We start from the raw sequence: 23,720 nt of genomic DNA, 5'->3' as shown, positions 1-23,720 counted from the left end.
TGTGCTTTTGGTCACTGTAAATAAATGTTTACATTTGGAATTGTCAGATTGCTTGCATGCGATTGTCCAGAAGGGGAAAATCACCTGGGTACAGAAAAGGTTTACCAAGATGCTGCCTCGATTGCAGGGTATGAGATATAAGGAGAAGCTAGGAAAACTCAATTGTTTTCTCTGGAACAGCGGAGGCTGAGGGGAGACTTGATAGAAGTCTATAAAATTATGAGCTGCATAGATAAGGTTGACAGTTAGAATCGTATTGCCAGATGTCTAATATTAGTGCATGCACTTAACATGAGAGGGGGAACATTCAAAGGAGATGTGACAGGCAATTTATTTTACATAAAAGTGGTACAAGTTTAGAACACACTGCTGGGGATAGTGGATTTATGGGGACTTATTCTTAAGCAAATGAAGATGCAAGGAATGGAGGGATATGGATCAAGGGCAGGCAGAAAGGATTAGTTTAATTTGATATAATGGTCGGCACAACATTGTAGGCCGAAGAGCATGTTCCTGTGCTGTATGGTTCTATGTTCTATACAATCTGTTGGTCTCCGATGGGCAATTGGAGACAGAGTAGTGATCAGGTGAGTTTGGTAAGATGCAACATGTCATCATGCCAGCCTTTCAATAGAAAAACCATTCAAAAAGCTTAATGCAACTTACACCTAGTCAAAGAAACCATTAGATTCACCAGATGAAATTGGTTTGGGTGGTAATGAGGAACAGTAAGAAATGCTGGTTTCCTGTGATAAAATAATATCAATAATCTATCTGTAGACTGGAAAACTAAATTGGTCATGGTCACCTAGATGATGAGCTCAAATAATTCTTCTGAGATACTTTCCTACAGAAGCATATTCTGGAACCAACCAGATACCATTCTGTACTACACTTGGTATCTGATAATGTGACATGATAATTTCTGACCTCAGAATAAAAACGTCCCAAAATAGCAATGACCATAATATTATTGAATGAAAAGGGGAAGAACAGTTTTATTAAGGATAACTATGTGCATATGAAAGCTGAGGGATCCAAAGCTGTCTGGTATGTTTGGCTAAAACGTAGACCAATGGAGAACTAGTGTCAGACATTAAAGGAAATAGTTTAGGATGCTCAGCATAACTATATTGTCATTATAAAGAAAGATGTTTAAGGGAATGACCCACCATCAATGGATAACTAAAGAAGATAAAACATCAAACTTAAAAAGAAGCCTGTGGTTGCTCAAAGTCTAGTGGCAGGTCAAATGATTGGACAGAATACAAAGAATAATGGTGAATGACTCACAACTAAATTGGAAGCAAAATTAAGAACATGAGAGAAAGTAAACTGGAAATGTAAAAATGATAGTATGAGTTTCTACAGGTATTTAACATGGAAAAGACTAAATAAAGCGAGTGTTATTAATTCAAGGAAACTGCAGATCCATCAGCTTGACGTCAACAGTGGAAAAACTGATGGAGGCCATAATGCGGGATAAGATAAAGATATACTTAGAGAAAATTAAGTTAATACTAGACAGTCAACATGACTTTGTTAAGGGCAGGTCATGTCTGACAAATTTAATTGAGTTCTTTGAGGAGGTGACACAAGCAAGTGCATGAGAGTAACGCTGTGGATGTTGTATATTTGGACTTTCAGAAGTATTGATGTGATGTCACCTGGCAGATGAGTTAGCAAATTAGATGTTTTGGATTGACGGGTCCTTGGCAGCATGAATTAGAAACTGGTTAAAAAGTAGCAAGCAGAGAGTAGGTATAGATAGCATTTCTTATATTGGAGATGAGTAGAAGGTAGTGTTCCTAGCGATCGTTGTTGGGACCCTTGCTTTTTCTGATACATATGAATGATTTGGAGACATGTGTTGAGGGCAAAATCTCTGAATTTGTAGATGATGCTAAGCTAGGGAGAATAGTTAATTGTGAGGATGATGTTGAGTGACTTCACAGGGACGTGACAAATTGGACAAATGGGCAGATACCTCGCCAATGAATTTCAGTGCAGACAAATGTGAGGTAATGTGTTTTGGTAGGATAAATTTGGAGAGACAGTACAGGCTCAATGGTACATCTTTCAGGGGGGTTCAGGAGCTGAGGGACCTCAGGGTTCATGTATATAATTCTCTGAAAGTGGCCAGGCAAATTGAAACTTTTGTTAAGAATACTTATAGGATCCTTTGCTTTATCAATAGAGGCATTGATTATAAAAGCAAGGAAGTGATGCTATACCTCTGCAAATCTTTGGTCAGTTGTGTTCGGTTTTGGGCACCTTATTTAACAAAGGGTGTTTAAAGCCCTGGGGAAAGTTCAAAGGAGATTTACTAGCATAATATCAGGAGTGAGGGAATTTAAATACAAAGAATGATTCAAGAAACTGGGTTTGTTCTCCTTGGAGCAGAGAGGATTAAGAGGTGACCTTAAGGAGATGTTCAAAATTATGAACAATTTTGTCTGGGTAAAGAAAGATATTCTGTTTCCACCAGGTGATATGTTAATAACGAGAGATCACAATTTCAAAAAAAAATTGTCAGCAAGAGAGCTGGAGTGAGTTGAGGAGAAACTACTCAGAGTTGTTAGCATTTGGAATGTGCTCCTGGGAAGAGTGATGGGGGCAGATTTCATACAAGATTTGGAAAGAGAGCTGATATATATTTTAAAGTGATGAATTTAGAAAGCTACAGAATTAGGACTAGTGAATGAGACTCATGAAGGGTTACACCTGAAACGTTGATTTCTCCACCTCCTGAAGCTACCTGGCTTGCTATGTTCTCCCAGCTTCCTGCTTGTCTACTTTGGATTCCAGCATCTGCAATTTTTTTTTGCCTCTAACTAAGAGACTGGGACTAGCTGGGTAACTCTTTTGGGAGCCAGAACAGAGATGATGGGTCAAATGGCCTTATTCTGTACAGTAAAAATCTATGATTCTAAGATCCATCAGGTTCAATATTAATTGAAACAAGAGAATGTAAGCCCAATCCTAACAGAGTTTCCACAGATTGGAAAATATAGGCCAATGTTTTTGAAGAACTTTACTTTGCATTCACCAGCTCACTTAATAATTGACTAATACTCCACTCAGGATGACAGTTTTAGGTCAAGTGCATTGTTCATAATATACCATGTGATCAGTTGTACACATGAGGAACAGCACTCTCAAAGACTGAACTCCATTTCTTGGGAAATGATTAAACTAATATCACCACTGAGACTTGTAGCTTTAAAGAGCAGAGAGCACTTAACAGATGGCAGGGACTTTTTACACCCAGTTTGACATTATCCATGAGATTTTAAACAAGCCCAAATCGTGTGAGCTGGCATCCTCTTCATTCCAGATTTGCACTTCCATTTTTACATTCTGTGGCAATCCAACAATGGCACTATAGCTAAATCCATTATTCCTAACCTTTTATGAAACAAAAGGGCATTGAAAATCTGATTATCTGAAGTGTTACCTTTTGTTTCTTTCTCTCTTTATCTCTCTCTCATTCCACAGATGCTGCCAGACCTGCTGAGTATTTCAGTTTTTATTTTAGATTAGCATATTCCACAGAATTTTACTTCATTTCCTTTGTTTAGTAAGATCCATTTATCAAGTATAACTGAGTAATATTGATCAACAGAACATAATTGGGTCACCTTAATAATCCTCCTTCCTGTTACAAGCAGACATTACATTACTTTCACACAAGAGAAATTATTCTTCCAGCTGTGTTAGCATTTATATTTTGCATGATCCCGTTATGCCTCTTTATCTAAATTAATATATTCACATATTCCTTTCCCTTTCATAATTATCTAGCTCCTCCTTAAACACTCCTCATCTACTGTTTATAGTAGCAAGTGCTACATTCTAAACAGTCCGTGGGTTAATCATAGATTAACCAAGGTTTGTGCCTACCTTATATTTATAGCATCTTTAGTTCTGGTCTTCTCAACAAGTGGGAATTATCTACTTTTGCCTTATCAAACCTTTTTTGTAATCTTCAATGCCTCTATCAGATTACTCTACAATCTTATTTTTTCTGGAGAATGAAGCCCAATCTTTTCTGATGGACATAATGCATCAGTTTTGGTATTATTATGATAAATCTTTACTGTAATCATTATTTAATGTTAACATCAGTTGTATTGTTACAGCCATGTAAATGTATTGCTTAAATATTGAGCTTTCAAATATTGAGCTCATTTGTCTCACAATAGGGCATATTGTAAATTTTATTTTCAAAAGTTATAGACCGACAATGCACCAGGCATCATGTTATTAGCCTTCTGTGGCCCCTGGGACCTCGCAGGATCCATTCGACAAAGCCCTTTTGAAAGAATTCCCAAGTGCTCAGGAGAAAAGGTGATGGCAGGTATAGAATGTAGGGAAATAGATGGTGACATCTCAAAAAATGTCCATATGACATAGGAGGGAGTGCTGGATGTCTTGAAATACATAAAAGTGGATAATTCCCCAGAACTTGATCAGATGTACCCGAGAACTCTGTGGGAAGCTAGAGAGGTGATTGCTGGGCCTCTTACTGAGATATTTGTATCATCGATAGTCACAGGTGAGGTGCCAGAAGACTGGAGGTTGGCTGATGTCGTACCAATGTTTAAGAAACGAGGTAAGGACAAACCAGGGAACTGTAGACAAGTGAGCCTGACATCAGTGATGGGCAAGTCATTGGAAGAGATCCTGAGGTACAGAATGTACATGTATTTGGAAAGGCAAGGACTGATTACAGATAGTCAAAAGGCTTTGTGAATGGGAAATCATGACTGTCAAACTTGATTGAGTTGTTTGAAGAAGTAACAAAGAGGATTGATGAGGGCAGAGCAGTAGATGTGATGTATATGGACTTCAGTAAGGCGTTCAACAAGGTTCCCATGAGAGACTGGTTAGCAAGGTTAGGTCTCATGGAATATAGGGAGAACTAGCCATTTGGATACAGTACTAGCTCAAAGATAGAAGACAGAGAGTGGTGGTAGAGGGTTGTTTTTCAGACTGAAGGCCTGTGACCAGTAGAGTGCCACAAGGATCGGTACTGGGTCCACTATTTTTCATCATTGATATAAATTTTAGATGTGAGCATAAGAGGTATAGTTAGTAAGTTTGCAGATGTCACCAAAATTGGAAGTGTAATGGACAGTGAGGAAGGTTACCTCATATTACAACGGGATCTTGATCAGATGGGCCAATGGGCTGAGAAGTGGCAGATGGAGTTCAATTTAGATAAATGTGAGGTGATGCATTTTGGGAAAGCAAATCTTAGCAGAATTTATACACTTAATGATAAGGTCCAAGGGAGTTTTTCTGAACAAAGAGACCTTGGAGTGCAGGTTCATAGCTCCTTGAAAGTGGAGTCTCAGGTAGGTAGGATAGTGAAGAAGGCATTTAGTATGCTTTCCTTCATTGGTCAGAGTATTGAGTACAGGAGTTGGGAGGTCATGTTGCGGCTGTACAGGACTTTGGTTCAACCACTGTTGGAATATTGTGTGCAATTCTGGTCTCCTTCCTATTGGAAAGATGTTGTGAAACTTGAAAGGGTTCAGAAAAATATTTACAAGGATGTTGCCAGGTTTGGAGGATTTGAACTATAGGGAGAGGCTGAATAGGCTGGGGCTATTTTCCCTGGAGTGTCGAAGGCTCGGGGTGACTTTATAGAGGTTTATAAAATCATGAGGGGCATGGATAGAATAAATAGATAAAGTTTTTTTCCCTGGGGTGGGGGGGAGGTCAGGAAATAGAGGACATAGGTTAGGGTGAGAGGGGGAAGATATAAAAGGGACCTGAGGGGCAACTTTTTCACGCAAAGGCTGGTATGTGTATGGAATGAGTTGCCAGAGGACGTGGTGGAGGCTAACACAATTGCAACATTTAAAAGGCATCTGGATGTGTGTATGAATAGGAAGGGTTGGGACAGATATGGGCCAGGTGCTGGCAGGTGATTCTAGATTGGGTTGGGATATCTGGTCGGCATGGACGAGTTGGACCGAAGGGTCTGTTTCCATGCTGTACATCTCTATGACTCTATGACTATGTCCAGATGTCTTTATATGGTCAGTTGGTAGTCCCACTATTTTTATTTCAGGCGAAAAGCTTGGAGACAAAAGAGTTTCACATTTTCCTTAATGTTTTAATATAGATTTATTCCAATTTCGGCAGCTCCATTTAGACATCAGAAGAGCAGAGAAAGTGGAGGCAAAACCCAATGGCCTTTCTTGACCTAGTGAGCTGGCACTTTTTAAAGTGTCACAGTCGCCAGAGGCTGATTTATTCCTGCTTTATGGCAGGAATCTCCTCTAATGTTTAACAGAGCCTGAAAAATGGCATTGGATGGCTTGATTATTGGAAGATTAATATTATTTAAAAATACTGCAGGTGATGGAAGTCTAGCACAAGAACAGAAAACGCTGAAAACACACAGCTGGTTTGGCAGGCATCTGTAGAGATAGAAAAACAGTATTAACATTTCAGATCATTGATGTTGTTGTGATGCTGTATGTATGTATGATCATGCAGGCATGTCCCTTTAAGAGAATTAAGTGTTCAGATCTGTGTGGCATCATGCTACATGATATTCTTGTGTAAATCTATGAGTTCCACCTTGAATTACTACTGCTGTGCTTTGTAATCCATGAGGAAGGTCAATTAATCATTCTGCTTGATCCCAGACTTTTCCAATGTCTGCGATAAAATTGTAAAATATTTAGTTGCTTTGTAAATAATCTTCTAATATTTGTGCTCAGTAAGAACCCAATTTCATGTTCGTGCTGCGAGAGTTAACATCATAGTAAAATGCAAAGCACACAATATGGTAGAACCTTGATTGTAGCTAATGTGCACCGATGGAAGAATATTTTGAAAGATTGCTCAGTGACTACTGCTTCAACATCTTACCTTGTTAGCTCCAAGTCACTACTACCTTTGTGTCAGCACTATGGCTAAATGCAGGACAAGCAAGCAATAATCCAGTAAAAGTGCTTCTGTTCACTCTACTGTACCCTCCACAGGGGAAGGAAAGTTTGTGAGTATATTCGATTAAATAGTGAAATGGATTAGCTTCTCAGTTAATGTGCTTCAGGAGAACAGATCCACCATTTGAAAATACAAACAGAGCAGTAACTGAATCAGTCCAGACCCAATAGCAAGAAACCAGCGGCTTTTTATTAATGGTGCAATCTAAGTCTTCTATAAGTGATCCTAAACCAGAACACGGACAGGACACACAGGAGTGGCATGGTGGCTCAGTGGTTAGTGCTGCTGTCTCACAGCACTAGGAACCGGGGTTTGATTTCACCCTCAGGCTGTCTGTGTGGGGTTTGCACATTCTGCTTTTGTCAGCATCGGTTTCCTCCCGCAGTGCAAAGTTATTCAAGTTAGGTGGATTGACCATGGGAAATTGTCTGATAGTGTCCAGGGATATGCAGGATAGGTGGATTAGCCATGGGAAATACAACTTTCCAGGGATAGGTGGGTCTGGGTGGGATGCTCTTTGGAGAGTTGGTGTGGCCTTGTTGTGCTGAATGGCCTATTTCCACACTGTAGGGATTCTGTAATTTTAGGAGTGTACCTAGTGCCTAACGCTGTCCTCCTATACCTACTGAATTCGAACATTTTGAGGTGCAAAGTGTCAGGAAGACACACAGTACCCAATTTTCTTTCATATTTTCCGTGTGAATAGTGACTCTATTAACTCTCAGATTGCAATCCACTGTCAGCAACAATCAATAATTTGTCACAGTATATCAATGTGCAATAGCCTATAACTCATCACAATGAAAAACAACAAAACAGTAACCACAAGACCAGTATAGTGCTTTTCAACCAGCATAAATTGCTACAAATGTTGTTAAGATGCAGAAAGATTACAATAACACCATTGCAAATGGAGAACAACATTCTCAAATGGACTGGCAAGCTACTGACCTCACAGCAGAACTCCAGTTGTTCAAGCAAAATTTGGCACTCCACTTCACTCACCAATAAATAGTTGACAAAGAAAAGAAAACTGTCAAAGTCCTCAATGCTCTGGGAAAAGTAAGTCTGAGAAGAGACATCTTGAAGGCTTTACCTCTGCAATAACAATAATCAAAGTCAGCAAAACACAATAAATAGACACTATAATGACTATTGAATTAATACAGGTTAATCTCATTGAGCCAAGAGTAACATCAGTAAAGGAAATTTCTGATGCTGTTGCAAATACATTGCACTCAGTTGTACATGCAGCCCAAAGAACGTTTGAATGATCAAACAACTACAATTGTTACTTTCCAGTTAAGTGAGGGACTCTTCTCAAGGTTTACAAAAGAAGTTTTAATGAGCCACAATGGAAAATCAAAAACATATGTGTTTGTCACATATGCCAAGTGCATGGAAATACAAGTCATTGGATGTTTTAATTGTCTATATTGTAACTAGTCAATAGTTTGAAATGTAGGATATAAACTCATGGTCCTTCAGAAGTAAATTGAACTGAATATATGCATTTCCCAGCAAAACTAAAACAGGTAAATCAACATGGTGATCAGTGACTGTAAAAAATATTCATTAGATTGTATTATGTCAGAAGTGTAAAAAACTTCTCTGCAATGTCACTTTGTTTATTGGCATAATCATGTTACTGGACAAATGTTGCTTGAATGATTTTACAACCATCCATTATCTCAACTGTGATTTCAGTTTAATTGACAAATGATTATAGGTGTTTTGAAAGGGGACTATGAATTTCAATGCTTTTTGGTATAAGGGTTCATGATTTGAATTGAATGTTAGTTGCAAGGAATTATGTAGTAAAAGGAACATAAGTATACCAATTTTGTTTTGTTAATTAGGGTGTTTTGTCCAATGTAATGACATCTGCAATAGATACTTGGAAGTTAATTTTCTAGAACTTTATCACATCTCTGCATGGGTTCTGAAGTCTGTCCATGATGCATGCTGAGTGAATTGGCTTAGTAGGTGTAAGGGCAATTATTCATATCTTCTTTAGAGAAAGTGGTAATAAAAAGAAGCTGTGCATTTTGCATTCAAAATGTACAGTCTAATTTCAAACTACATATTGTGCGATCGGAATTTGCAATCATATCTCATTAATTAAAAGTTTTAATTAAGCGCTGACAGTCATCATGGTGCAACTGTTACTTTGAAACAGTAATATCATTCCACAATTAAATGTCAGGACTGCTGTGATTGAGGGATTTGGCTAGCATCCAGGAGTATTTTGTAATTGGGTACAATATTAATATAGTCTTCTTAGTCCAAATCTCCATGCACTGATTGCTGCAAACTATAAATATGACAGTGTAGCGGCTTACTATGATATTAATAATCAAAATTAATCTGAAAGTGGAAAATAATAGTTTTAACAGCATTTCAATCAGTCAGAACTGAATGGGCTCCAAATCAATTTGTTATGAATTTAAAAATCATCAATTGCTAATCATTCTTCTCACATTCCAAATCATGTTGCTGCAATGTTTAGGCTTCATGGGATGCTGGTTATTAAAAGACGACTACTGCAAACTGATCCTGATCATCTATCAAGCATTCTACAGCTGCTTAACCTGGCAGAAAATACAGTGGTTTATTTTCCTCACACTTCGCTTTTCTTTTCCTCTATTTTGTTAATTAGGCTTTCTTTTCTTCTCTGCCATGTTGATATTCTGACTAGATAATATTGTAATTCATAAAAAGGTGTACAGCTTCTATCCTGTCCTGCTCCGTGTCAGCCAAGGCCACCTTTAGGATATGAAATCCATTGGCTCTAATTTTAGGCTCCTGTGTATTTAATATTATTCCTATGAAGATTTAAAGTATGTGGCATTAAACAGTTCTGAGCTAAACCAAGTAATTCATTATGGGTTTTTAATGATAGGAATCATCCATAGGAGTTTAATTTCAATACAGTGTATAGAGTAATTATGTTTTCTATACCTCTCCTGTATAGATTTAAAACATTTCCTCTCTGCTGGGAGCATATTGGCAGCTAGTATTTCAGGCTGGATGTAGACCTGAAACATACTGAGCCAACAGCACTCAGACTCAGTCACGAATTAGTACCTGCATTATAACAGGGGATGTAACATCCTTTTCATTTCCAGAATTGTTAATTGAGTATACAGCAGAGATAGAAATCTGTAGCAACATTCTAAGTTAGCTTTAACATTGTCACGCAAGTCCCACAACCAGGTGTAGCTGGAAAATGTTTCAGCAAGTTGTCAGATTGCAATTTTTTTTTCCCAGTGAAGTCTTTTAAATGTAAATTCCTTTAGAGAGGTGACCCATTTTCTTGTTTTTGTCCCTTCTAGGTGTGCATCGTGCAAAAGAGAGACACAGAGAAAATGTATGCTATGAAGTACATGAATAAGCAACAGTGCATCGAGAGAGATGAGGTTCGAAATGTATTCAGGGAACTGGAGATCCTGCAGGAAATTGAACATGTTTTCTTAGTAAACCTCTGGTGACTATCTTATGTTTTATTAAATATACATTGTGGTACTGCTATTTACATTCAGTGTTAACATGCTTATTTCCATGTAAGAACACAGCCCTAAGTTGTGAGATGTTAATTTTATGCCACGTCGAGTGCTGTGAATCAAAGGAATCTGCAAAGTAGTTTAGACTTTTGGATCAGTCAACCAAGCTAGAATTGGGCCATCTTGCTCAATTTGTAATCCAAAGGAACTTTGGCTTCCAAATCTGGAACATGAAGCTTGTGATGTGATAATTGAACTAACTTCAGTCTGCGATGAATACCTCTTTTAACTTTTTTGGGCTGTACGGATCTAAAAACCTACCAGCCGTTAAGAAAAACTGATTTATTTGTGTTGGTTTATATTTCTACCAGCACTAGTTTTAATGAAATGCCATCAGCCTCCCTCTGTAAACACTGTAAATCTAGCTTCATCACTTCCCACACATGTCCGCCACACTATCTCCCTTCAAGTGTTTCCAACAACATCGTGGTACGTATCCAATGCTCAGTTACCATTTCTGACATTCTATCTCCTGGCCTATCTCTATCTATTGAATTCTAGCAGAAATGAGGGGAAGCATTATCTTGAGAGCTGAGGAAAAGTGAAGTACAATTTGTATATTAAAAAAAAAGTTCTTAACAGCTAAATCCTTTGAGACTGTGGTTATGAGTGTTTCTATTAGTTGGTGGTTGTATCTTTGACAAACTTTTACTTCTCAATCATTTATTCTACATTTCTAAAAATTTCTAGAAAATGAAGATTTAACTGCTAGCTGCTCTAAGCAGACATGAATCAACAGAAAGTGGGAGTTTAATGGCAGCTTCATACAAATGAGAAGATTTCATTTTTGGCTATTCTTAGTATGCAGACAAAATGATAACATTAATTAAGTCAAGTAACAATAGCAGTAACTAGCTTTTAAAATAGCACCCTTGTCATAGCAAAGTATCCTGGGGCATTTTCATCCAGAAATACATCAAGGCAAGGAAGATGATATTCGGACAGTCTCTGCTCAGACATGTAATGACAGTTCTGGAGCAGGTAGGAATTGAATCCAGGTATCCTGACCTGCACACATCTCACTTTAATGCTTGGTCAAATAATATATTTTAAGGAGCACTTTAATGGAGCGTGATTTGGTGTTGGACTGGGGTGTACAAAGTTAAAAATCACACAACACCAGGTTATAGTCCAACAGGTTTAATTGGAAGCACACTAGCTTTCGGAGTGTCGCTCCTTCATCCTTCATCCATCAGGTGGATGAAGGAGCGACGCTCCGAAAGCTAGTGTGCCTCCAATTAAACCTGTTGGACTATAACCTGGTGTTGTGTGATTTTTTACCTTTAATGGAGCAGAGGGAGTTCGAGAGGTTTAAGGAAGACTTTTTAAAGCTTATGGCTACTCAGTGGCCAATAGTAGGACAAATAAACAGTGGAAGAACTGAGTTCTTGAACAGATTACCAAGATGGGCAGTGGCATGGCCATGGAAGGAGTTGAACACAGAGGAGCATAATTTTATACAGGAACAGGGCTTCTCAGCCACCGCTTGGAGACCTCAGCTCCTTTGGGGAAGACCTCCCATGTGGAATGTTGGTTAGACACTTCACAGTGAGCCTTCTTCAAAGTTGCTAAACAGACTGGCAACAACCCATTGCAGCAAGAGCCATTGTGGGGACAGTTGTACCTATTGACAATGTATCCACCATTGGCCCAGGAGCCTGCAAGTAAGTACACCAGGACTTGCTTTTCAGGCTCCCTCTCCTGCCTGAAATAACAGGATGAGATCCTTAAGTTGATGTAGTTGTCCACAAGTCTTCCTGCTCCGGATTTAGCTGGCACAGATACAGTGTCCCAACACATCACCCAATTAAATACACACACCCTACTTCCCTCAGTTCCAAAGTTATCTTTGGAGAAAGGCCTTAAATTTGCCTGAAATATGAACTTTAAAATTGAGTGGACCAAGACCCAATGTAAGTCTGTGCTAATTGGATTGATAGATGAGTGGCTCTTTGTGTTGGCTAGGATAAACATGGCAGTGTTTTGAATGAGCTCAAGTTTTTGGACAGTGTAAGTTGGAAAGCTGGCTTCTCATAACATAATTGAGACCTGACGTAACAAAGGCTTGAATAAGGATTTCAGCAACAAATAACATGAGGCTATCGGATGGAAACAGGTAAAGTTAGAAGTGTTTTTTAACTGGACAAGTAGTACAGTAGTTGTGTTACTAGACTGTTCCTCACTTTGAGAGGAATCTGGAGACAAGAAACCAATTCCTACCATGGTTGCTGGAGAATTTCAATTGAGTTATTCAAAAGAATCTGACCTAAAAAGGCTTATCTCAGAAACAGTAATGCTGAAACTATTGGATTGCTGTGAAGCCCATCTGGTTCAAGCCTTCTTTAGGGTTGGCAGACTACTGCACTTATCCAGTCTTATAAATAGTAATGTTTTGGGTTCAGTGACCCTTCCTCAGAACTTAATTCTAAGGAGGAATCACTGAACCTGAAACATAACTCTGATTTCTCTCCACAGATGCTGCCAGACTTGCTGAGACTTTCCAGCAATTTCTGTTTTTGTTTCTGATTTCCAGCTTCTGCAGTTCTTTCAGATTTTATTTGATAAATGGTAATGCCAGGATGTTGATAGTGTGAACTTCTATTTCTAAACAATGGCAAGAGGCAAGGAAACATTGCAATCAAGTCCAGTCGTATTTATGTCTGAATACCTAGGGCATAGTTCTGTGTAACGTGGTGACTTTATTCAGCAGACCAGTGAAGGAGGTGTTTGTTCAACAACAGTTGCTCCATTCATCACTATAAAACCGAAACCAGAAATTATGCTTTTATGTATTAGTCAGTTTGAATAGAGATCACAATTTAAGATGACAAAACAACCAGAATGAAGGTAAGCAAATATTTGTTTCATATCATTCAAAAATAATTTTACACAGATATACTTTTAAGCATTTTAATGTGACAGATGTGTTTAATGTCTCAGATAGGTGACAGAATTAAATTTGCATATTTATACACAGTTGTCTAGGTCAAGGTGAATAATCAATTGATATAGTTCATCATATTTGGAAGATCATTCAGACAATTGAAACAAAGTCATTGCACTCTTAATACAAAGTCCTTGTAGTCTCAGTAAAAGACAGAATGCAAGAAATTACCCAGCTTTTAAATTACAAACCCACAATAGGAGAGAGGTTACACTATAAACTCCTGCCTTTGGGTGATGACTGTAATAATTTGTGACATTGAAATGGAAATAGAAATGGGAAGCAGACTCACTGAGGAATGAATCAATATGGTTATTCAAGTTCTGATTCAGAAAGTATATACCTTGCTGGAAATCTATTCTGCTTTATAACAGAAGGTGGTGGCTTAGTGATAAACATCACTGGATACCTAATTCAAAGGCTCAGGTAAATGTTCTGGGGCATGGGTTCAAATCCCACTGTGTCAGATGTTGAAGCTTGAATTTAATCAAAATCTGGAATAAAAGCTAGTTTAATGGCAGCCATTGTTGATTGTTGCAAAAACCCATTTTGTTCTCTAATGTCCTTTAGGGAAGGAAATTTGCGGTCTAACTCATCAGGAATCTGCCTTATATATGACCTCACACCCACAGCAATGTGGTTGACTCATAATTGCCCTCTTGACAAATACAAATGGCAATAAATGCTGGCCAGGTCAGTGATGCCCACATCTCATGAGTGAAAAAAAAATGTATTGAAACATCTAAGAAACACCAGAAAATATTTAAAACCTATTCTAAATGAGGGCTCCAACAATAATATATAAACCTACATTCACCTGATTAATTGCCGTTCACCATTTACTAATTCCTTCATTCTATCATTATTCTGGCAAACAAATTCTTGGAAATCGCTTGTAGTATTTCTCAGGATTTAACTTTATTTAAAGCACCACACCGAGAAAAAAAATCCATGTGATAGCTTCTAATGTTGTCCAGGCGGATCATACTTCATACTGTCCCATTTTGCTAAACCGTATTAGCACATGGCTCAATGAACAGATAAGTTTTAAGATGGGCTGAGTAATGACTGTGAGGTAGTAAAGTTTTAGGATGGTATCTTCCAAATAGACCAGCTAAGTGTCAATTCAAGGGAGTTTCATTCTTCACCGTGCATCTCATTATGAATGCATCATGTCCGTGTGGTGCTGCTGTCATGCTCACCAGCAGCCCACACGTCACACTTTTAGGGGCACCTGTGATTACAGTCAAAGAGTGTGGTGATGGAAAAGCACAGCCAGTCAGGCAGCATTCGAAGAGCAGGAGAAGCAATGTTTCGAGCATAAGCTCTTTATCGGGAATGAGGCTTATGGTCCAAGGGATCTGAGAGTTGAAAGGGAGAGGGGTGGGGTGGGGGTGAAGGTAGCTGGGAATGTGATAGGTCGATGAACGTGATAGGTCAGTGAGAAAGGCGGAGCGGACAGATGAGAAGGAAGATACACACTCTTCGACTCTGATCTCCCTGTATCTGCAGTCCTCACTTTCTCCTTTACCCGTGAATGCATCGATTTCATAGAGATGACCATGACTGACTTCCTAATGACCAATGATATGGTCAAGATTGCTAGTGACCAGGATTTGTAATAAATATCATTGGTCACATGCAGAATGCTGTATGATAGATATCTTAAACCTGGACTGTGTATGTACCTGATTAATGAAACTGCCTTTGGAAGGCCTCACATCAGTCACAATAGAGACCCCAACCTTACAGTACAAACCACTTCCTGTGCCTGCTCTGAGTGTGATTGCAGCCAATTTTCATTTAAAGTTGGCACTTGTGTTATTCAAGTTTTAATGGAAGGAAACAGAGTTCACATATGTATTGACTTGGAATGACAGATCCAACTGATGACTGATCAGACCTTTGCCAGATCTGTGTGCACAGGAAAGTTGTCCAGGATTTTTTCAGCTTGATTGGTGTCAAAGTTTCTTCAAAAAGCACGTAAAGATGTCCAGGAGGCTAGGAACATGCTCAATTTTGATACCTGGTACAGTCAATAGCCGAACAGTGTCAAGACTCACATTTGAATATTAACCACTGAGGAAAAAGTATGAGAAAACTGTGAGAACACTGATGACTGGGGAGGAAGTTGGTGAGAAAATTAAAAATCAATGGAGAGATTGCTGGATACTATGCATGACAGTGACGAGATGAGTACCCCTGCCTCTGTCCAAACTCTAGGTAATCCAAGATGGAGGACGGGAAAAATTTCTGGCTGTAACAGCTGCTCCTTTTTTTGAGGTATTTTAGGTGTTAGAGGTGATTTCCTCGAATTCCAGGAGCAGCAATCACTGTTTTATATGCTGTTGCATTGTTTTGGAACTTTGGAAAAAAAAGTCAAAACAACAGCAGTTTTAAAAGGAAGCACATGGTGAGGTCAGTGCAGGAGAGAGAGAGAGAGAGAGAGAGAGAGAGAACGAACGAACGAACGAACGAACGAACCTGCACAGTTACTGCCTTTGCTGTTTGAATTTGTGTACCGCTGGACATCGGAGTGCATCTGGGAAAATTAACAAACAGTGAAATTCACAACTAATCTTGGAGGAACTGTTGGGCGAAGTTCACAGCACAGAATCAAATAAGTTAATTGTTGTTTTAAGTCTGTCCAAGAGAAAGGCTGCAGTAGAGAGTATAGTGGATTCTTTCTTGATTATATGTTTTTGGAGATACGTCTCTTGATTAAACTTAAAATATTAGCCATAGCTATTAATTTAACCTGGGGCAGTGTTTTTGAGGAATGAGACGGTGTTATTTTCTGGGTGTGTAGATTGTGAAGGAGCAAAAATGGCATTTGCAGTGATATGTACTTGTTGTCAGATGTGGGAGTTTAAAGAGAGATTAAGAATTACTGCGGATTTTATTTGCCATAAATGCTGTTGGATGCGAATCTTATCAGATCGAGTGGATCGGTTGGAGAAACAGATAGAAGCAATGAGGAATTTGCAACAGCAACAGTATGTGATGGATGGCAGTAATAGGAAGGGGGGAAAGTCTCAGATATAGATAGGTAAACTCCAGGAAGGGTAAGAGAGGTAGGCAGCTAGTGCAGGAGCCTTTTGTGGATATACCCATTTCAAACAGGTATGCTGTTTTGGAAAATGTAGGGGGTGATGGATTCTCAGGGGAACGTAGCACAAACAGGCAAGTTTCTGGCATTGAGACTGGCTCTAATGCAATGAGGGGTACGTCGGCTTCCAAGAGATCAATTGTGTTAGGGCATTCTGTAGTCAGAGGTACAGACAGACGTTTCTGTGGCCAGCAGAGAAAAAGCAGAATGGTGTGTTGTTTCCCTGGTGCCGGATCAAGGATGTCTCAGAGAGGGTGCAGACTGTTCTCACGGGGGAGAGGGGCCAGCATGAGGTCATTGTCCACATTGGAACTAACGATATAGGAAGGGAAAAGGTTGAGATCCTGAAGGGAGATTACAGCGAGGCAGAAATTTAAAAAGGAGGTCCTCAAGGGTAGTAATATCTGGATTACTCCCAGTGCTACAAGCTAGTGAGGGCAGAAATAGGAGGATAGAGCAGATGAATGCATGGCTGAGGAGCTGGTGTATGGGAGAAGGATTCACATTTTTGGATCATTGGAGTCTCTTTTGGGGTAGAAGTGACCTGTACAAGAAGGACGGATTGCACCTAAATTGGAAGGGGACTAATATACTGGCAGGGAAATTTGCTAAAACTGCTTGGGAGGATTTAAACTAATAAGGTGGGGGGGTGGGACCCAGGGAGATAGTGAGGAAAGAGATCGATCTGAGACGGGTACAGCTGAGAACAGAAGTGAGTCAAACAGTCAGGGCAGGCAGGAACAAGGTAGGACTAATAAATTAAACTGCATTTATTTCAATGCAAGGGGCCTACCAGGGAAGGCAAATGAACTCAGAGCATGGTTAGGAACATGGGACTGGGATATCATAGCAATTACGGAAACATGGCTCAGGGATGGGCAGGACTGGCAGCTTAATGTTCCAGGATACAAATGCTACAGGAAGGATAGAAAGGGAGGCAAGAGAGGAGAGGGAGTGGCATTTTTGATAAGGGATAGCATTACAGCTGTGCTGAGGGAGACTATTCCTGGAAATACATCGAGGGAAGTTATTTGGGTGGAACTGATAAATAAGAAAGGAATGATCACATTATTGGGATTGTATTATAGACCCCCCTAATAGTCAGAGGGAAATTGAGAAACAAACTTGTAAGGATATCTCAGCTATCTGTAAGAATAATAGGGTAGTTATGGTAGGGGCTTTTAACTTTCCAAACATCGACTGAGACTGCCATAGTGTTAAAGGTTTAGATGGAGAGGAATTTCTTAAGTGTGTACAAGACAATTTTCTGATTCAGTATGTGGATGTACCTACTAGAGAAGGTGCAAAACTTGACCAACTCTTGGGAAATAATGCAGGGCAGGTGACTGAGATGTCAGTGGAGGAGCACTTTGGGGCCAGCGACCATAATTCTATTAGTTTTAAAATAGTGATGGAAAAGGATAGACCAGATCTAAAAGTTGAAATTCTAAGTTGGAGAAAGGCCAATTTTGACGATATTAGGCAATAACTTTAGAAAGCTGATTGGAGGCAGATGTTAGCAAAGGGACGGCTGGAAAATGGGAAGCCTTCAGAAATGAGATAGCAAGAATCCAGAGAAATTATATTCCTGTCATGGTGAAAGGGAAGGCTGGTAGGTATAGGGAATACTGGATGACTAAAGAAATTGAGGGTTTGGTTAAGAAAAAGAAGGAAGCATATGTAAGGTATAGATAGGATAGATCGAGTGAATCCTTAGAAGAGTATAAAGAAAGTAGAAGTATACTTAAGAGGGAAATCAGGAGGGCAAAACAGGGACATGAGATAGCGTTGGCAAATAGAATTAAGGAGAATCCAAAGGGTTTTTACAAATAAATTAAGGACAAAAGGGTAACTAGGGAGAGAATAGGGCCCCTCAAAGATCAGCAAGGCAGCCTTTGTGTGGAGCCACAGAAAATGGAGGAGATACTAAATGAATATTTTGCATCAGTATTTACTGTGGAAAAGGATATGGAAGATATAGACTGTAGGGAAATAGATAGTGACATCTTGCAAAATGTCCAGATTACAGAGGAGGAAGTGCTGGATGTCTTGAAATGGTTAAAGGTGGATAAATCCCCAGGACCTGATCAGGTGTACCCGAGAAATCTGTGGGAAGCTAGAGAAGTGATTGCTGGGCCTCTTGCTGAGATATTTGTATCATCGATAGTCACAGGTGAGGTGCCGGAAGACTGGAGGTTGGCAAACGTGGTGCCACTGTTTAAGAAGGGCCGTAAAGACAAGCCAGGGAACTACAGACCAGTGAGCCTGACCTCGGTGGTGGGCAAGTTGTTGGAGGGAATCCTGAGGGACAGGATGTACATGTATTTGGAAAGGCAAGGACTGATTAGGGATCGTCAACATGGCTTTGTGCATGGGAAATCATGTCACACAAACTTGATTGAGTTTTTTGAAGAAGTACCAAAGAAGATTGATGAGGGCAGAGCAGTAGATGCGATTTATATGGACGGGTTGAACCGAAGGGTCTGTTTCCATGCTGTACATCTCTGTGACTCTAATTATTTTGCTGCTTAACTGCACATGCTCAGTCGAGACCTTCTAGTGACTCACTGTGTGCAGATTCTATTTTTGAGCACAGTTTTGTTTAGATGTCACTGAATCTTCACTAACTCGTTTTAATTATAAATATGGGCTTCCATAGGGGTTTATTGCACACAAGGAGGCCATTTGATCATTGGCCAATTGGTCAACATTTGCTGGAACAATCTAATCCCCTTGAAGTAACTCAAATTGACTGGTGCAAAAAACAAATAGTTAGAAAATTCCAATGCAGTCATTCCTCTGTATCCACGAGGGTTCCATTCCTGAGAACCCTGAGAATGAAGAAATTTGTGAGTGCAGAACGTGTTTAAAAATAAACAAAAAATCAAGGATACTTAAGTTTTGCCCATGGATATTGAATTTTGTTGTTGCTTTTTTTGGTGAATTCACAATTTGTGATTTCCCCAGATACAGAGGATTTACTGTATCTTTTTGAGTAAGTAGACAGAATACTTTTGTTTGTAACCAAATGTCACAATCACTCAGTCTCTGCGAAATGTGGCTGATTGTGATCTCCATTCAAGAGTGAGTATGTTAATTCCTGACAGGGTAGTAGTGGATTTATATAAGCTTAGAATGGCTAGTTCAAGCAGTGATCAACATGCAATGAATGGTCCTGGAACTGTATGCATGGATGTTAGGTGAGAAAAGGATTTGAGTCAGTCATGAAGTCTCGAGACCCAAATGACATGTAATGTTCTTGAGTTAGATAGGCACACACAGATAATTTTTTAAAAAATTTGAATGCTTCTTTCAGAGAGATTTTGTGCCCGAAGAAGTTTTATGTGAAACATTGATTGTATTACTCGATAGAGAATTCAGAGATACAGTGTTAGTCGTGGGGCATTTTGAGAGGGCATTCAAAGAGAACTGTTGGAACTCAGTAAGGAACATTTATATATACTTGTGGCATTTTGAGAGGGCATTCAAAGAGAACTGTTGGAACTCAGTAAGGAACATTTATATATACTTGTGGTGTAAAGGGAATACTACATATCATAGCTGATACATGGAAAAGTGTCTTCATGGATAGGTGGTCCAGACAGGCAAATGTTATTTACAGGGAGCAAAAAGACTTTGAAGAACTTGGCAGCAATAAAATCAGTGTTTAAAGGACCATCAGCAAAAATTCTGCATGGGTTGTATGTAAAGACCCTATCATTTTATTTTTCTAGTTTGTGATCTAAAATGAGTAGTAATTTTTTTTTGCAAAATAACAAAGACGATGGAAAGAATTACAGCACATTTTAAACCTGAGACTCATTGTAAGTGCTGTTTACACTGCTGATTGTTCAAGCAGTGGGGGAGTTTTCAGTGACCTATAGCCAGGTTGTGTGAACAAGTGGGGATTTTGCCAGCAGCAGTAACTGACTGTTCTAGAGAGCGGTGACCAAAGGCCTTCTGCCTGCCGGTGACTATGTGCTTGGCTCCCAGTTAGCTGAGCAGCCTGTGGATATAAATGTTGGGGTCAGTAGCCATCAGACCTCTGGAAAGGAATGCGCTGTCCTTATTTCTGCAGTGAAAAAAAGGCACCTCAAGCGTGAAAAATGCTAGTTTATTTTTCCTCATCGGGACTGTAAGCTGTGACTTTAGCCAATAGGTCAGAGACTTTATCAGTTGTGAGTCAGTTGTTCTGATATAACGCATGTTTCATCAACTCAAATTGACTATAATGCAATTAACAGATTATGGACACTGTTTGGATAACACAAACTTTCTACTGAACGGGTATAGTCATTTTCTATAGCGATCTTCTACAGCACAATTTTCCACAGTGGTTTCCCATAGCGTGAGTTCACAAATGAACACGACTGTCATGTAATAGCAGAACCTTCTCTATATTAAAGTACAAGGAGAAGAAAGGTCAAGGAACTACAAGTCCTGACAAGTCAAATGGATCATCTCAGCAAACCCAATGGACAAGAATCGTTGAACTGCCTTTCTAGTTTTATCTCCATATAAGACACTCATGTCGTTTTGTATCTGTCTGCACGCTTGTATGTTTAACAGGGGGAATTTATAAGGGCGTTATATGTAAATGCAAATATGTCACAATTATTTTCCCAATAGCTGCAATCTACTTATTTGTAATAGACAGTTATTCTTGAGAAGTGCAAAAACATGGTCCTTTCTTTCTGTAAACCTGAGTCTAAAATATCGGTAAATTGGAGGATTTTGAAAGGTTTTATAAAATCTTTAACTTTCTGATGGCTCCAGAAACAGTGGAGCTTGATTTTAGCATGCAACCCCAGTGAGACAAAACATGTATTTTTCAGAATAAATTCATCTATATCTTTTGCCTTCTTCCAGGATGATGAAGTTACAATAAGTGCAGCAGCATTCCGGTTGCCAAGATACTTTGATATTTTTGCGATGAGTGCAAATTCCTACAATTTTCACTAGGGACCCTGAATCAGTGAATACAGATGATTGAGGTTCAGTTCGAAATCCAAAAAGTAGTTTGTTTTAAGCAGAATAATAAAAAAACAGACAATAATCTGAAACTTTTGTTTGTTCACTCTTTGTATGTGGGAGGCATTGGCTGGGCCAGCATTTATTGCCTGCCCCTAGTTGCCTTTGAGAGAGTGGTGGTGAACTGACTTCTTGAACTGCTGCATTCTGTGAGTTGACCTGGCATGCACTTAGGGAAGGAATTTCAGGATTTTGACCCAGTGCCAGTGAAGGAACGGTGATAAATCCAAGTCAGGATGGTAAGTGGCTTAGAGTGAAACTTGCTGGTGATGGTGTTCCTATGTATCTGCTGCCCTTGTCCTTCTGGATGAAAGTTGTCATGGTTTTGGAAGATGCTGAGAAGGATCTTTGATGAATTTCTGCAGTGCATCTTGCATTTGTGGTGGAGGGCGTGGATGCTTGTGGATGTGGTGCCAATCAATCAGCCTACTTTGTCCAGGATGGTGTCAAGCTTCTTGAGTGTTGTTGGAGTTGCACCCAGGCAAGCAAGTGATGGATAGGCTTTGGGGAGTGAGGAGGTGAGTTATCTGCTGCTGTATTCCTCACCTCTGACCTGCCCTTGTAGCCACTGTATTCATTTGGTGAGTCCAGTTGAGTTTCTGGTCAATGGTAACCCCTAGGATGCTGATAGTGTGGGATTCAGTGAAAGTCACACCATTAATTGTCATGTGGTGGTGGTGAGATTGTCTCTTATTGAAGGTTGTATTTGCCTGGCATTTCTGTGGGAAAATGTGATTTTCCACTTGTCAGCCCAAGCCTGGATAGTGTCCAGGCTTTGTTAGTGTCTCTGGATAATGTCCTAGCCATGTTGAATTTGGACATGGATTACTTCAGTATCTAAGGAGTCACAAATAGTGCTGAATATTGTGCAATCATCAACAGAGATCCCCTCTTCTGACCTAATGATGGAGGAAAGGTCATTGATGAAGCAGCTGAAGATGGTTGGTCTGAGGGCTGAGGAACTTCTGCAAAGATGTCCTGGAGTGAGATAACTGACCTCCAACGACCACAGCCATCTTTTTATGTGTAAGGTATGACTCCAACCAGGGAGATTTCCTCTGATTCCAGTTTTACTTGGGCTCCTTGATGAGACACTTGGTCGAATGCAGCCTTGACGTCAAAGGCTGTCATTCCAACCGTATCTCTAGAATCAGCACTTTTGTCCATATTTGAATGAAGGCTGTATTGAGGTCAGGAGCTGAGTGGCCCTGGCAGAACCCAAACTGGGCGTCACTGAGCAGGTTATTGCTGAGCAGGTGCTGCTGATATCACTACCGATGACACTTTCAGGGGTAGACTGATGGAGAAGTAACCTTCTGGATTGGATTTGGATTTATGTGGCTTTTTAAGTACAGGACATATCTGGGTAATTTTCCACATTGTCACATTTCCATATTCCACATTCTTGCTATTAAGGTTCACCAGACTGATTGCTGGGATGGCAGGACTGGCATATGATGGAAGACTGGCTTGACTTGGCTTATATTCACTGAAATTTAGAAGAATGAGGAGGGATCTAATAGAAACATAAAATCCTGATGGGACTGGACAGGCTCAATGGGGGGAGAGTATTCCCGATGTTGGGGAAGTCCAGAGCTAGGAGTCACAGTCTAAGGATAAGAGGTAAGCCATTCAGGACTGAGATGAGAAAGAATTTCTTCACAGAGAGCTTTGAATCTGTGGAATTCTCTCCCAAAGCAAACTGTTGGGGCCAGTTCATTAGATATATTCAAGAGTCTGCTGGACATGCCCCTTGCAGTTAAAGAGATCAAGGGGTATGGGGAGAGGATGGGAATGGAATACTGAGATTGAATGATCAGCCATGATCACATTGAATGGTGATGCAGGCTCAAAAGCCACACTGCCTATTCCTGGACCTATTTTCTATGTTACTAATTTTGTCAAGTAGCTGGCAGTGTTGTAACTGTACTGAAACAGCTTGGTTCTGGACCACAAGTCTTCAGTGCTATCACCGGAAAGTTGTCAGGGCCCAGGGCCCTTTGCAGCATCCATTGCCTCCATCTGTGTCTTAATATTACATGGAGTGAATTGAATTGGCTGAAGAATGGTATCTGTAATGTTGGGGACCACTGGAGGAGGCTGA

The 23,720-nt window shown here is 39.7% G+C and overlaps 1 protein-coding gene across 5 annotated transcripts in view; it reads left to right on the top strand.

Annotated features, from left to right (window-relative positions):
* stk32c (serine/threonine kinase 32C) overlaps positions 1–23,720 on the top strand; it is a 339,732-nt gene that overhangs the window by 239,702 nt on the left and 76,310 nt on the right. For all 5 annotated transcript variants that reach the window (XM_087999200.1, XM_043712561.2, XM_043712560.2 and 2 more), the window contains exon 3: positions 10,305–10,456. In XM_087999200.1, the coding sequence (XP_087855326.1) occupies positions 10,305–10,456 (152 nt within the window). The remainder of the gene's footprint in view (positions 1–10,304; positions 10,457–23,720) is intronic.

This window comes from Chiloscyllium plagiosum, unplaced genomic scaffold (genome assembly GCF_037043375.1).
Source record: "Chiloscyllium plagiosum isolate Xiang-an unplaced genomic scaffold, Cpla_swu_hap1 HiC_scaffold_22, whole genome shotgun sequence".
Lineage (NCBI taxonomy): Eukaryota > Metazoa > Chordata > Chondrichthyes > Orectolobiformes > Hemiscylliidae > Chiloscyllium > Chiloscyllium plagiosum.
This window is presented reverse-complemented; position numbering and strand designations above follow the sequence as displayed.